Genomic DNA, 15,756 nt, shown 5'->3' on the forward strand with positions numbered 1-15,756 from the left:
TTTACTTAATGGAGAACTAGTTAAGTACTGAGATCAGTAGTTTGTTCCATGATGCACACTGGTAGCGTCTAATGGCTAATTTAAACCTCATGTACCAGGACATCTTTCCAAACCTGATTAAAGCCAAGATGCTGCATAGTATTTCCTCTGCTAAACATTGTTATGAGTATATTATGTATGCCTGTGTCTTTCCTCTTTGTTACTGCATTAAATTCCTACTTCTTTTTGAGAGCTTGGAGAGGTAAAAATAATGTACTGGGGTAATCCTTATCTTTGCTTCAGACTGGCCCCTGCACTTTTGGGCACTGCTTCAGTCTGTGGGTTTTAAATGGCTCATGCTTCAAGCTGAAGTGAAACCTAGTTTATTTCAGCAAAACTCTGGTTGTTATAGATGATCAATAGCCTTAAGTTAGGGTGAAGATTTGAAAGAGGATTGTTTAGTGCTGTTGAATGCAATTTTTAGCTTGCACTCTTCAGGATTTGTAGCAGGGGAGTTTTGCATCACACAGCATTGAAATGCAGACAGTTGCCAAAACATAATGGTCATTTTTTTATCATGATAGTGTGTGACCCATCACATTTTGAGTCTTCTGAGCTGCCACGCTTGAAGTCACATCTGTGCCACAGATAGAAAATGGTTTACCTTTTAGTAGAACTTATAACATACTGTAGTAGAATCACAAAGTTTCTGGCTCAGAATTACTGCTCGTACTTGATGCACTCTTGTATGCGGGTGACAGCGGGAATTTTATCACTACAGAGTAAACATGATAATTTTGACCTTGTTTTGTGGGTTCTTTCATTTTTAACTTTGGTGGACAGAGAACATCATCGTGTTGTCTTGCTTTCTCTGTAGAGTCTTCTGTGTGGGTAATCTCAAGTGTAATTGTATGTAAGTAAAGACAGTTGGAAGAGTCTAAGCTGACTTCTGCTTTGAGTTCCCTGGGGAGAGGGATCCACCACTCATGGAATAGGAAGGACTAATAAAGTCTCCCTCACTGATAAGGTTTTTCAAACACAGTTTACACTACCATGATTTGTATTTACTATTCAGTGTGAATATTTTGGTTGGGTGTGCTGAGGGTTGTGTTTGTATGACTGCACACTGTAATACTTGGGGTGTGCAGCAGTACTCTGTCAGCACAAGCCCAAAGGTTGGGTAAGCTTCTCACTGTAATTGCAGCTGCCATTCAGCAATGTTGTTGGATGTTTCTGCGTGATCTCCTGTGGTGTATTTTAAGGTAGCGGTTTGAAAGTCTTGGGCAAAGTAGGTGGGTTTTATGAAACTTGGATATTAATTGCTCCTTGCTATCCGCAGTATACACCTTTAGTGTTACTGCGTAATGCAGATTATGTAACTGTGTAATCTGTGTAATGTAGAGCTGTGCCAGAAGGAAATCAGCCACAACCAACCAACCAACCAAGCAGAACCGGTTGGTTTTCTTCTCTACAGAAGCATATGTGCTTGTGCATGCTCTCCACCCCCAGAATTAAAGAAGGGTTGTGACTTGTGTGAGCCTTGTTTAGACAGATAAAAGTGGAACTAGTGTAAAAGTCTGCTTGCGAAGTTTGTACCTTGGGTAGATCATGATCTTAAAGTGGGGTTTGTTGCATTTTCAAGTCTCTGGTATCCAGTCCCTCCTGATTCAGTGTTTGTGCAGGAGAATGTCTATCCTGCCTTGTGCCAGTAGAGGCCACAGTCACTACAGTAGTTGAGTAGTCAAGTAGCCTTAGCATTTTGCTTCCTCAAGACCAGCCTTTCTGGGAGAGATGAATTTTTGAGAGGCTGCTTCACAAGGAATAGTTTGGGTCACTGAGACACTTCCAGAGGAAGTTGGAGGGACAACACCTGGATGCAGGAAAGCTGGGGAAAGTTGGAGAGACCAAGTTAACAAAAGGACAGGAACATTTAGGGGAAGGGTGAGAGAGGAAGAAGTGAAACAGAAAGAACACGGAAGAGCAGTGCCGGAAGGGCTGGTCCTTGAAACTGGAGCATGACGGGAGAAACTTACATCTAGAAAGAGCCAACTTGGGCTTGAATTTGTCTGCAAATACTTCTCACAGTGCTGATTCTCAGCATGCTTCATCTTTCAAAGTGAAACTGGAGTCTTGATTCTGTTAAGACAGAGGAACTGATGCAGGGAGAGAGACGCTGAGGCATGCGATGACACGGAAACAGAACCATTTTGGACCTGATGATCACATAGTGCCCCTCTGCACTGCTCCCAGCCTTTGGATAAAAGGATAACTCCTGGAGTGAAATAAGTCACATGTTTTCTGACCTGTTACTAGCACACGCTTTTTGGAAGGAACTTGCACACCTCATCGTTTTGAAGGGTATGTTACAATGTTGAGTTTGTAAAGATGCATGGATGGAAATCAATGAATGATTTGTTTTTCCTTGCAAAATTTTAACAGATTTTGGCTCTCCTAGCTGTCTCTTTTTATAATGCTGACTTCACAAGCCTCAGTGTCTGGTAGCTGTACTGATTGCTAATCCTATATTTTCTGCTGCAAGGAAAATGGAGGTGGCCAGCAGGTCATACTCGGAAGGTTATCATTGGAGGCAGAGTTCTGTACTTCAGAGGGTGAAAATGGCAAAAGTTAATTATTTCCACTTAAATTCACTTTAAATGGGGAAGTATATTATGTCAATAATTTCAAAGGAATGTTTAGCCTTCCAGTTCCCTGTATTCACTGCTGGTGAATTTGGTACTAATAGCTGACTTTTTCATAATTTAGGAAATAATCCTCCAAGAAAGCGCAGCCTGTCCTCCCATGTAAGTGATGTGAAATTATTATTAATAGTAGTATTAGTATTAAACAGTTTACTTGTTGTGTCTTTAATTTAGTAGAGTGGGAGAAAAAGACAGAAAGATAGGCGTGTTAAAAATAGAGTGGATAGGGACTTCAGAGACAGGAGGTAAGTAATGGACTTATTTGTGACAAAGCAGGATAGCAGCAATGGGATACTTTTAAACTGGGAGATAAAACTGATTCACCCTTTGCTCACCATCTTCTAATTAGAATTTAGGTATGGGAGCAAATGTTACTGAGCTATTCTGTATGCTAGAAAGCCCAGGCTATGTCACTTGGTGTGTTCCTCGTGTTTCCATTAAAAATAAATAAATAAATAAAGCTGGTGACTTTTATCTCTTGTTTATACTTTTTTCTCATAAGCACTGTAAAAACTTCCTGAAACTGGAACCATGATAGGTGGAGTAGGAAACTGCTGCATTAACGAGCACTTATTACTTTGTTACAACATACTTTCTGTAAGTCACGTGACAACATGGACCGTAGTACAAACTTCAGTCCTTTTCCTGGAATTCTATAGAGACTTTGGTGCTCTCACTTTTTTCAGAAGTCTTCCACTAGTTCTCCAGCCTGTCCTTCCATGTAAGTGATGTGAAATTATTATTAATAGTAGTATTAGTATTAAACAGTTTGCTTGTTGTGTCTAATTTAGTAGAGTGGGAGAAAAAGACAGAAGCAATTGAACATTGTTTTAGTGTGCTCCCTATATTTACAGACAGCCTTAAACAGAGAGTGTAGGTGTCACATCTGTTCTAATTGCGATCATTCTGTGGGTTTGAAATAGCCTTTGAGAAATAAAAGTGAAACCTCCTTTACCAGACAGACTTACTTTTTATAAGCACATGCCTTGTATCTTAAACAAAAGACATAATTTATGTGAGAAAGAAGATCATTTCATAACTAGGTGCCAAAAAAATATTCTTTTTTCCTGTGTGGATATAGAAATAAAATCATTGAAAATAATACAGTCAGATCTGAGATAACTGAATTATGAGGTTAAGCACGTATGATTCATTCAGGTACTAGTGGTTTTGTGGTGATACAGGCTGAATGGTATGGGTTCTAGTCTGTTCAAAACTTCCGTTTGAATTAACTGAAAGGAAACAGTATCTGGGGGTGGAGCATGAATCACATGTTTTATCACAAGGCATGTTTTACTGTTTTATCAGGTTTTTGATAGACAAAGTTTTAAGATTCAGTTCTATGTTCACTCTTGCCAACAGAATGCTGACCCAAGGGCATACCAGAAAAAGCTGCTTTGCTGCAGAGAGGTCCTTGGAGGAGAGGGTAGTACAATTGTGGGTTGGTTTGGTTTTCTAACAGTAATACTGATTCAGTTGTTCAGCTGGGCTACCTTGGAGTTATTAGCCCTGGTATTGAAACATTTGCACTAACAGTAATTTTAAAATGTCTAACTTTCTGGTAATGTCAGAGCAGGAAGTTTTGATATGCTATTGTCAACTTTTCTGTGTCCCAGTGAGTTCAGTAGGACAAAATGACGGCATTTCCACAGAGCTTCTCTTCTGAGATTCCTGGGTGTCTTCACTCTGAGGCAGAGGGAATAAAGTGGCAAATGGTTTTCTTACTAGAGGGGTAATAGAGGTGGGCCTTTTAAGTGTCAGGTTGAGATAGCTGGAAAGCTTGCACTTGGTATTTTCTGGCTATCTCTTGTGCTTAAGAGTTGAGTCCATAAGCCAAGCTTAATATTTTTGAAGTTGATAGAGGCAGTGGTGGAGAAGGGAGGTCGTATTTGATGCTCAGTGAAACTGAACAAGTTTGATAAGAAATCTCCTGCTTTTTTGAAAGGGTTGACAAGATCTGTATTTTATTTGAGTATTAGAAATCGAGAGCTGTCAACTTAGTTTGATCTGATGCAGATAATCCAAAGCAGGAAGAGGTGCTTTAGTTGTGCTGACCAAGGTCAGACACAGTGCAGAAAGAATATAATAGTAAGCCAGATAGCTTAGAAGACTTACTCATGTTGATTCTTAGGTTTGTTATGATATAAAATCTTTACCTCTGTTATGGGGTAAAACCTGGAAGTCTCTTTTACCACGTACTCTCTATTTGAGACTGGCAAGTGGCTCTTGCTCCCAAACAGGATTAAACCTAAAAAACCCCAAGCAAAACTAAAACAGCAGCTGAGCATCGAACCTATGATAGCAAGCCAGCCTCTCTCCACTGAAGTACTTTTGACTCCATGTTATTATTTTAGGCTATTCTGAATGATGTGATGTCTTTTATAACCATGTGTTGCACTGCTCCTACTGACAAATCAACTTTTGTTTGTGTTTAGATCCAAATCTTGATGTGAAATGGGTACGAACTTCTACAAACTCCTTTTTGACATTTCTGAGGCTTTGGTCACAGATGACCTTGCGGCTATGAAGTTTCTCAGCATGGAGCACATCCCCGTGAGGAAGCTGGAAGCCATCCAGGAGCCCAAGGCCTTCTTGAGAGAGCTGCAGGAGAAAGGCATGATCCAAGAGGGGAACCTGTCCTTCCTGAAGGAGCTGCTCTACCGGATCAGTCGGATCGACCTCCTGGAAACCCTCCTGGGCTCTAGCGGACAGGAGGTGGAGAGGGAGCTTCAGATCCCAGGCAGGGCAAAGGTGTCAGCCTACAGGTAAGTGGAGAAGTATTAAAGCTTTGCATGCAAAACGCACAGCAGTTCTGTTGTGTACCGTCTTGTTTTCTGTCTGCGCTGCTGTTTCATGAATATCCCAGCAGAAGTGTATTTATTGCCACACCACTATGTGCCACTGTGAGTTTTACATTGTGCAGTTCACGTGTGTAATTGTGGTGTTCACTTCTCATAACTTTCATATTTAGGTTTTTTCTATTCCTTATTGCCAGGCAACTGCTATATGGAATTGCAGAGGACTTGTCTCCAGAAGACGTAAAGTGCGTGAAGTTCCTGCTCCGAAAACGAATACCCAACAGCAAACTCCAGGATAATGCTGTATGCAAAGTGCTCTTGCTCAAGTGATCTCGCTAAGTTTCTTGAAAGGCTAGTTCAAGAGTTTGCTAGGTCTTGTAAGAAAGGAAGGAGAAAGCAGTCTGCTCCCTCTAAAGTCTGTTGTTGGAATGACTGTGATGTTAGCTGATAGGAGCTGTGTAAATGAATGGACCCTTTTTTCCTCATTATATTTTTCTCTGCCCTTTTTTGCTTTGTTTCCTTTTTTCCCAGCATCACCTGTCTTCCTGATCTTTTCTTCTTGCAAAATCCATCGTTCTCTTCCATTCTTCTTTTCTTGGCATTTATAAGATGTACATCTGCTGTATCTAGGAAGAATGATGTTTGCTGGAGGAAAAACAATGTTTTGGAGACAGAAAAATCAAGTTTTAATGTGAGTTCAGCTGTAGATTTTTGTGTGTCACTGGGTACATTTGCTTCTCTATTGTAATTTGGGGTAACAGCATTTTGTTAACTCTCCCACAAAAGTATGAAGAGATCTGATGAATTTGTTTAATACCGGTATTGCGAATAATGATCAGTGTTATAAAAATGCAACCTTAGTGATGTTTTTCTTCAGTTGCATTGCATCCCAACCCTTGTGATGAGGTTTGAAGGGGGAAAAAAACCCAGTCTTTAGCTAGTCAGCCTCTGGGAATGATGATGTTATCTTCTTCTTTGTCCAGAAGTGCCTGATGCTGCAGTTAATGAGGGTCACTGTATGAGTTTGGGTTCTGTGTGTTTGTTTTACCAGTCAATGCTGAAGGTCTTACTGGAAATGGAAAGAAAAGCGTTAATTAAAGAAGATGACCTGTCAATGCTGAAAGATATATTAAAGGGATTTAGAGCTGACATCACAAAAAAAGTTGTTACCTTTGAAGAACAAAAAAAAGGTAAATTATTTAACCTGTTGCTTAAGAGTAGAGCGTGTGTCTGTGTCTATGTCTGTGTGTGTGTCTGTGTGTGTGTCTGTGTGTGTCTATGTTTGTGTGTGTGATTTTTGTGGCTTCATCCTTGGCAGCTTCAGAGTCCAGAGGTAAGAGAGAGACCTTACAGTATCCTAGGATGGGCAGAGTGGCTCTTGGTACCTGTGATTTCTGAAGTTTACTGCTACTTAAAGCTATTAGCTAGCGTGTAGCCACTAACTTTCTGTAGTAGATGTGAGATTTCAAAGGCTTAAGTATATCTGGGCTATTGAAGCTGAGATGGTGGCTTCTCGCACCACAAGTGGGTCTTCCCTTTTTGAGAAACAGGATGTGTCAACCTGCAACAGCTGAGACCTACTAAATTTTTCCTCAGAACCACCTTTTGGATGACTCAGGTCACGTGTTTCCTTAGACATATCAATGCAGAGATACCAGCCAGTTTCCCCAGCATGTCTTTGCACTGCTGAGATGTTCTTGTGTCTGTAAAAGAGCAGAAGAAAACTGCCAAGCCCTTTTTCAGGGGAACATATTTTTAGACTTGCTATTATTATTTTGTCCCCCTTGATAAGCAGGAAAAGAATATGTCTTACAGATCTTGATGCCCTGACGATTCAATTCCATTTAAACACATGTGTGTAACTTGTAGAAGGCCAAAAAAATTTGTTTCCTTTGTTTCGAAGTCATTGGTTTGATTTCTTCACTTACTTCAGACACTTGTGTTCAAAGAAGTGTTTTGCTGCTTTAGGAGGTCTTCTGTTATACTGGTGTTCTGCATCTTTGCTGTGTCCACCCAAACAGTAGAGCTGTCTGGAGATGAGACAATGGCATCAGAAGTAAACGCACTAGCTGTAGTGTATCACTGTACAAAAACGCGCCTCCTCTCTTACTTACATATCCCATAATGGAGATGGTAGCAAATGGCATGCCTGAGGTGCTTACTCACATTCAGCCCTTTATTCTCTGGATCTTGCTACTGCTAAAAGAGCAGAGAAGAACACAGCTCTGCAGAGCTGCAATAACCATCAGTCTGTGAAACTGGGACCCTGCTTGGCCCGGCTCTACAAAATGATGGTGTCTCAGCTGTGTGGGAACCATTCTTCAGCTCACTCCTTGTACTGTTTTTTTTTTGAGTGCTGAAATATGCACAGTGGAAGATTTATGGTTTTAGACCTAAAATGTCCTGTTTATCTTCTCCCTTTTAGAAAATGATTGTAAGGAAAAACTCCTCTATCCAGCGCCTGTATCTGTGCATCCAGCAAGGCAAACAGCAGAGAGTGAGACACGACACCTGGTGAGAAATACCTCAAGGTTACGTTTAAAATATTTATCCACTATGCATAAATGAGAGAGTATGGGAAACTGAGAAGTCCTTGACTTACGGTCAGCATTACTATTCCCAGTTTTTCAATGTACCAGTCCTTAATCAGTTAAACCATTCTTGCAGCATGAGGAATCACACTGGGAAACTTAACAGGGCTAGAACTGATCTCTTTTTTGGGGAAAAGGAGAGGAAAGGAGAGGGTGTCAGTCCAGCTGTGGATGAGGAAAACCAGTGATCTTTCTAAGGATACTTCCCAGCAGTGAAGTTGTAGTAGACAAGAGCTGAGGAAAGCGGGCTATTTCATATTAGAAAGGTTTGCATTACTTCTTCTTTGAGCTGTATTTGCTCTACATGTCCCCAGGGTTTGGGGAAGCCTTCATGCATGGCACTTGGCACAGTAAGAAAATAAATGTAGTTTTATTAAGGAAGCATAGATTTAAAAGAATTTAAAAATAATAAGTGAGTGTTTCCATAATCCTGATGACTGTGTTTGATTTGTCCCTCAAATGCTGAGAGCTCATACATTTGTTTCCATGCTGTATAATAGACCATTGACACTTTACTGTTAGAAGATGTTTCTACTTAGAACAGTTTATAGAATTCTGTGAAGTCTATATTTTTCTAGAATTCACTATCCAAGAGAATTATCACAGGACCATGTTGGGACCTTTATTTTGTTTATACTGATTGCGTCTACCTAGAGTGAGAGGATCATTTGGAAGTGAAAGAAAATTCTTTGCTGTTTCCCTTTATCTGTCAGAAAAAAGGATAGTTATTTCCAGCTTTGTGAGATTTGCTGTAATTGGGAAGTCTTTTCTAATTTCATTATTAAATGCTTTTCTCTTCTTAGGAATTCAGTATTTTTCCTACTCTCTACTTAAAAAGCTTTGTATTAAGCCTGTTTTGCTAAAATTGCAATGAAAACTTGTTACATATAATAATGATTTTTAACATGATATTCCCCATATTCAAAACACAGGAGACCTCGATCAAGTCTGTCGGTTCTAATATCAAGGGTAAGAATTTCTGAAAGTATGTTTTGTTTTTATTTCTTTGCTTAATGTTGCATCCCTTTACTTTCTCTGGGAAATTTCTAGCATTTGGATAAATGAAACACACCCTGCTGTCTTCTTGGAAGGCTGTTTTGCTTCATGCGCATACAGATTTGAAGGATTTCAGTTCTTAGAGAATAGAGGCAAGAGAAAATTGGGAAATGCTTTGTATTTTGCCGGTCACTTACTAGAAACTAATGCCTTTTTTGGAAAGTGAAATAGCGGCTGATCTGATTAGAAGCAAAGAGATTATTTCTTTCCTAAAAACAGAACTCAAGTGTTTTCCTTAAATATCCCTGGGAGGACAAGAGAATGGGACACTCCAATTGTGTATAAGACTGTGATGTTAATTTTTTGGGTGCAGGTCTTCACCCCTAAATTTTTCTGCTGTGTAGATTGTTACTTTGATGAGCTTGGGATTGTCGCATGTTAAAGATGGATGGTTTTGAGCGCATTAACTAGCATATGAATTGTACAAAAGGAGACAAGCATTTTAGGGCGTTCAGAAGGAGAAGTAAATGAAGCAGCAATAAATAAAATTACATTTTTGCATCAGCTCTCTGAAAGGATTCTGTAAAAAAACAGTGATTTGTTTGCATTCATCTTTGTGGCCCCACATCAACTAGACCAGCCTCAAAGTGTAGCAGTACAGCGTCTGTCAACTCTTATCCTCTTTCAAGCTGTGTGAGTGCAGCCTAGCTGTGAAAGTCAGTCTGAGAGTTGGTATCAGTGATTCGGGAACAAAACGGAACAAAGCAGATCTCTAGTGGGAGCTTCAGCAGTAACACTGCAGATCCTTCTTACAAGACAGTTTATTTCTAAGCTGATTTCCAAATGAAAAATTAATTTGAATGTCTCAGAGTCTCTCCTTATAGCATGAATGCTTTTGTTCCACAAGGCCAATACAAATAGAAACCTTGCCTTTGTCACAAAAATAATATATGTAATAAAAATAACTGGAGACATGTTCAGATTAAGTCCTTTGGACATGATGATGCTATCTTGTATGGAGGAATTATTCCTTTCAATGAAACAGCATTTCAGATACAAAAAAACAGTATTATAGCTAAACTCATTTTTGTTACATCCACCAATACTGGATTTCTCTTCATGAGTACCTGTGCTGTTTTGGTTTGATGGGTTTGTTTGGTTTTTTCTAGATAACAAAGAAGCGTGTCTTACCCAAGGCTTCTCTGAAATAAAGCTGGTGCTGCGTGGAGGACTCAGCAATGCAGAAAATGAATCCAAGGTCTGAGACAATCTCTTCTCTTTTTGAATACCTGGGTGTGTGAGGTCTAGGTGTGTAATGACATTGATCGTGCAAGGACATGTGAGATGTCTGTGTGTCTCATGAAATTTTTGAATTGTCTGGTCAACTGGAATGTTTCAGAGAATATTTTAACCTTGGAGACCAGAAACTTACCAATATTGGAAGGTGTGGTGGAGGCAAAACAGGCATAATACCTTTGACATTATGCACACATTAGTGCACCTGTTTATCCCCCTGCTACAGGCAAAACAGTGCCATTTTCTTAGGTTGTGCATTTTGGAGATGGCAGCAGAATGGGCAAGACAAAAATGTAGCTTCACAGTTCTCTTTCTAAATTGGGCTTTGAAAAAGCTTCAGAGCATCTTGAAATTAAGTCACAAGGGGTAGTATGCAAAGACCTTGTGAGAAGAATAAAAGAAGGCAAGAGTTTTTAGTAAGCTACTGCAGGCTTATAACAATCTTCCTCAGTAAAACATAGGTCTCAGTACAGCAGAAAATACCTCTTTTGTGAGATCTCTTCTTAGAAGCCTTGGGTGCACTTGTTAACCTTGCACAGCAGTGTAACCACTGAATTCTCCCCCTGGCTTTTTTCTCTGGCATGGATATTGAGGAAGCAAGTTGCTGTGGTGGGTTATAGCCATTTAATTTTTGCAGTTCTGTGCTATAAATCATCTTTCATGAACTGCTTTTTAGACTTGTGTAGCAAAGGTACTTGTTGCTGCTGTTGCAGGAGCTTGGAGCGCTACCTTCATTTTGTTCTACTAAAATGCACTAAAGCAGTTGTGCATTGCTTTCTAGTGAGCAGATATGAGCTGGAGTGGTGAAAGTTTTTGATTTCAGTCCGAGGTTGAACTTGAAGAGATGGTGATGGTCACTGAAGTTCTGGTGGCTTTTCACTTTCTAAAATGTTCTTTCTTAAGAGTGGGAAGTGGCTTTTTAAGTCTTAGCAAAACTGGTAGCATAGCAGGCTTATGCACTTGTGAGATCTGTGTTCTGCTTGTATGCCTTTCCATTGGATCAGTGTGAGCCACCACGTCCACGTATTCATGGTTGCTTTTGAAAAAACAACCCAGATGTCTAACGTTGTACAGGTTCATTATGAACCCTCTGCCATCTGAAGTTACAACATTGTCATGACCTTGGAAACAGCTGGGGACTTCTGTCCCCATCACCAGTTCAGATTGTGGAGGTTGGCTGCTGGGTCCTTCCCTTTCCATACAGATGACCAGCCCAACTGCCAAACCCTTCCTCTGCCCTTTGATAGTATGGTGACAGAGTGTGCTCAAGGTTTCAGCCATGTCTTTTCACACAAGGAGGCATCATTGAATTACAGCTTTTCAAAAGTAGCGCACAGTCTTAGGTACCTCTAATTTTTGGATGCCAATTTTGAGGCGTATTAAGGAAATAGGAGTAAGTTGAATAAATTCATTGAGGCTGTAAGCTTTTTTTCCTCTCCTTTCTACAGAAGGTGAAAAGCTACAAAATGGATGGACCACACAGAGGATTTTGTCTTGTTATTAATAATGTTAAATTCAATCAGTCTCTTAGTGAAAGGAGGGGTTCTTTCAAAGATGCTGGTAAGTTACTGAAGGGCGATTTTTGGAACTCGAGTCTCTGTTTTGCCATGCGAGTCGATTGTCAAATATTGCTCTTTTTTTTTGTTGTCTGTATTTTAGTTAACATTCTGAAAGAGTAAAATGTTTGATATAAGTTAATTTGTCATTTGTGTATCCTAGGGGAGAAAGGGTTAAAGAAAAGTACAGTTTCTGATGTATTGGATCATTCTTGAATAACTTTGAGGATCTCTTTACTTACCCTTTATCTATAACTGTAATAAAGAACTGAAACTAAAGCCATCGTTCTACATCATATAATGCAAAATTCCATAATCAAGCAACTCTGAGCACTTCTTATTTTATTCTGTTCCTTTATTTATCTATTGTGTATGAAACTCTAATATTAGTTTCACTAAACTGCAACTGGAAGGTAATGATGGGAGGAAGGTTCTGAACGATTTGAACGGAAACTCTGGTGGGGGGACTCCTGATATTTTCCGGTGTCATTTGTGAGCTCACTCAGTATGTCATTATACACTGTAAAATGTCATTATATTTTCTGAAACTTTTCTAGAAAATCCCAGGAAATCTGAGCTGATGCCATCTTTTTTTATTCCAGTTAACCTTTAGTTGATACTAAGGTTATATATATATACCCTTTATACAGCATAAGGGTGAATCTGCAGAAGGCGTAAGGTCTTTCCTGGTTCAGATTAGTTTGCATAGTGACTTTATAAAATTGTTTACTAGTGCCTCAGTTTTTCCTTTTCTCTTTGTTTTAAATTACAGAGGAACTGGAGCGAGTATTCACATGGCTTGGTTTGGATGTGAGGATTTACACAGACCTGACATCTCAGAATATTAAAGAACTCATGCAAACTTGGCAGCAGTTGCAAGATCACAAAGACAGGGACTGTTTTATATGTTGTATTCTGTCTCATGGAGAGTCAGGAGCAGTCTATGGGAAAGATGAGGAACTTGTATCGATCCGCACAATCATGTCCTACTTCACTGCAAGACAGTGTCCACAGCTGGCAGAAAAACCCAAACTCTTCTTTATCCAAGCATGCCAGGGTAAAGAGATACAGTGTGGTGTCCCTGTTAAAACTGATGCACGAATTCCAGACTCATCTTCCATGCAACAGAGCTTTTCTCCTTCTGAAAGTATTCCTGAAGAGGCTGATTTCCTCCTAGGCATGGCCACTATTGATGGATATGTCTCCTTCCGGCATATTCAACAGGGTGCTTGGTACATTCAGGCCCTGTGCAGCAAGCTACAGCTGTTGGTACCAAGGTAAATGCTTTGCTTAGCTCTTCCGTGAAGGACTGGGAGGAACTTCCCCCTTCTCTTTAACTCCAAAGGGAAATTCACATAGGAACGCTAACCCATGTTCTGAGGTGGACAGTATTAGTTAAACTGATGAATTGTTTGCTTACACCGATAAAGTTACATTTGAGGTGTATTGACCCTGGCTGGACACGAGGTGCCTGCCAAAGCCACTCTATCGGTTGTACAGAGGTGAGAAAGTATATTTAGAGGTTTATGAGTTGAGATAAGGACAGGGAGAAATCATTCACGAATTACAGCCACAGGAAAACAGACTCAGCTTAAGTGAAATTAGATCTTATTTATTGCCTCTCAGATCAGAATTGGATACTGAGAAAGGAAACCCGATCTTAATCCCTCTCCCTTCTCCCTGGGTTTACCTTCACTCCTGAATTCTCTACCTCCTGTCCTGCAGCAGTGCAGGGGATGGAGAATGGGGGATGCAGTCAGTTCGTCTCTTTTCTGCTGCTCTTTCTCTCTCAAGTTGACGGCTCATCACAATCTTCCTCTGATCTAATGTGTGGTCCATCCCACAGGAGGCAGTGTCCCACAAGCTTCTCCAATGTGAGTCTTTCCCACTGGCTGCAGTTCTTCAGGAGCTGTTCCAGCATAGGTCCCTTCCATGGGTGCTGTCCTTCAGCAGCAGACTGCTCCCGCGTGGGTCCCCCACAGCATCACAAGTCCTGCCAGCAAACCTGCTCCAGCCTGGGCTCCTCTGAACATGGGTCCACAGGTCCTGCCAGGAGCCTGCTCCAGTGCAGGGTTCCCATGGAAACAGTCTCTGTGGGGCACCCACCTGCCCTGGCATGGGGTCCTCCATGGGCTGCAGGTGGATATCTGCTCTCCCATTAACCTCCATGGGCTGCATGGGCACAGCCTGCCTCACCAGTCTTCCCCAGGGGCTGCAGGGGAATCTCGGCTCTGGTGCCTGGAGAACCTTCTCCCCTCCTGCACTGATCTTGAAGTCTGCAGAGCTGTTGCTCTCACGTATTCTTGCTGCTTTCTCCAGCTGCAATTGCTGCTGCTCTGTAGCTCTTTCCACTTCCTAAATATGTTCTCATGGAGGTGTTACCACCATTGCAGGTGGATCTGTCTTGGAGCCAGCTGGCATTGGTTCTGTTGGACACAGGGGAAGCTTCTAGCAGCTTCTCACAGAAGCCACCCTTGTAGCTACTCCTCCCTTCCCAGGGCCACATAAATGCAGTAAAATATTAACCCTGCTAGTGCCATAGAGATAATCTGAGGGATGTGAAGTTTACTATAAAATCCTCTAAACCTCCTATCTTTAAGGCAGAAACATCTGTTTCTTGAGTGGATTTAGGTAAAAATACCTTATTCTGTTATTTTTCTTTACTGGTTAAATCAAGCAAGACAGGAAGAAAAGGTCTTTTGTTTTTCATGTGACTCAAGGGGGACCAAAAGAAGAGAAATTTGAAGGAAAGGATCTGGGTTTTGTGTTTTAAATGTTTGTACTGCATCTTCTAGGTGACCTGGGAGGTGTTCAATGGAGTGCCTTCTGCTTGTCAAAAACTGTTTTTCATTTTTGCTTTTACTCTCCTTGTATCTGTAGGGGTGAAGATATTTTGTCAATTCTTACCGAAGTTAATGAAGATGTGGCCAGACGTGTTGACCGCTTAGGCACAAAGAAGCAGATGCCCCTACCAGCATATACCTTAACAAGAAAACTTATATTCCCAATACCTAGAGACCCTCCTCCTTCACAGCAATGTGGAGGCTTTTGAAATACATCCTTTTATCAGCACATTCCACTTAAATGCAGTTCACCACATGACCTGTTTTAAAGCAGGTATCCAGAATCCCGAGGGACTGTTAGCTTCAAGGCAAAGTGTCATAATTTTTTTCCATCCTGGGAAACTGGAGGAGATGCAGTTAAAACAATCCATGTGCTAGCTAGTTACATCATCTATATATTTAGTGTTATCAGGGCTGGAGAAGCATGCTTCGGTCTTGTTAAATGTTTTTTGTACCTGCAAAGATTACAGATACGAAAGTGTTTATCCTGACAGCAGGAGGGTTGCAGGTAGCCTTCCGTATCTAGTCCAGGATTGTTAAGAGTCTGGTTTAGGCTCATTGTGATTTAGTTTGCAGGCTGTCAGTTTCAAATCCCACCTTTAAATCCACTAGGTATATTCACAGAGAAAGACAAAGGTGGGAAGGAAGAGGAGAAAGCTAAATTAGTAAGTGGAAAAGGACTTTCATCTTAATTTAAATTATGTTTTACTTAATGGAGAACTAGTTAAGTACTGAGATCAGTAGTTTGTTCCATGATGCACACTGGTACCATCTAATGGCTAATTTAAACCTCATGTACCAGGACATCTTTCCAAACCTGATTAAAGCCAAGATGCTGCATAGTATTTCCTCTACTAAACATTGTTATTAGTATTTATTATGTATGCCTGTGTCTTTCCTCTTTGTTACTGCATTAAATTCCTACTTCTTTTTGAGGGCTTGGAGAGGTAAAAATAATGTACTGGGGTAATCCTTATCTTTGCTTCAGACTGGCCCCT

General features: G+C 40.6%; 1 protein-coding gene across 1 annotated transcript; it reads left to right on the forward strand.

Moving 5' to 3' along the window:
• The first annotated feature begins 1,945 nt into the window (after positions 1–1,945).
• LOC133225337 (caspase-8-like) lies at positions 1,946–15,204 on the forward strand. Its single transcript, XM_061377604.1, has 12 exons — positions 1,946–2,337; positions 2,743–2,780; positions 3,181–3,275; positions 5,114–5,443; positions 5,674–5,779; positions 6,528–6,666; positions 7,902–7,990; positions 9,000–9,036; positions 10,233–10,321; positions 11,808–11,919; positions 12,688–13,192; positions 14,796–15,204. The coding sequence occupies exons 4-12, from the start codon at positions 5,133–5,135 to the stop codon at positions 14,965–14,967; spliced, it is 1,560 nt and encodes a 519-aa protein (XP_061233588.1). The 5' UTR covers positions 1,946–2,337; positions 2,743–2,780; positions 3,181–3,275; positions 5,114–5,132; the 3' UTR covers positions 14,968–15,204.
• Positions 15,205–15,756: the final 552 nt, after the last annotated feature.

Source organism: Neopsephotus bourkii, unplaced genomic scaffold (assembly GCF_033783945.1).
Source record: "Neopsephotus bourkii isolate Nb327-2 ecotype Australia unplaced genomic scaffold, CSIRO-AGI_Nbou_v1 NB_196, whole genome shotgun sequence".
NCBI classification, from domain to species: Eukaryota; Metazoa; Chordata; class Aves; order Psittaciformes; family Psittacidae; genus Neopsephotus; species Neopsephotus bourkii.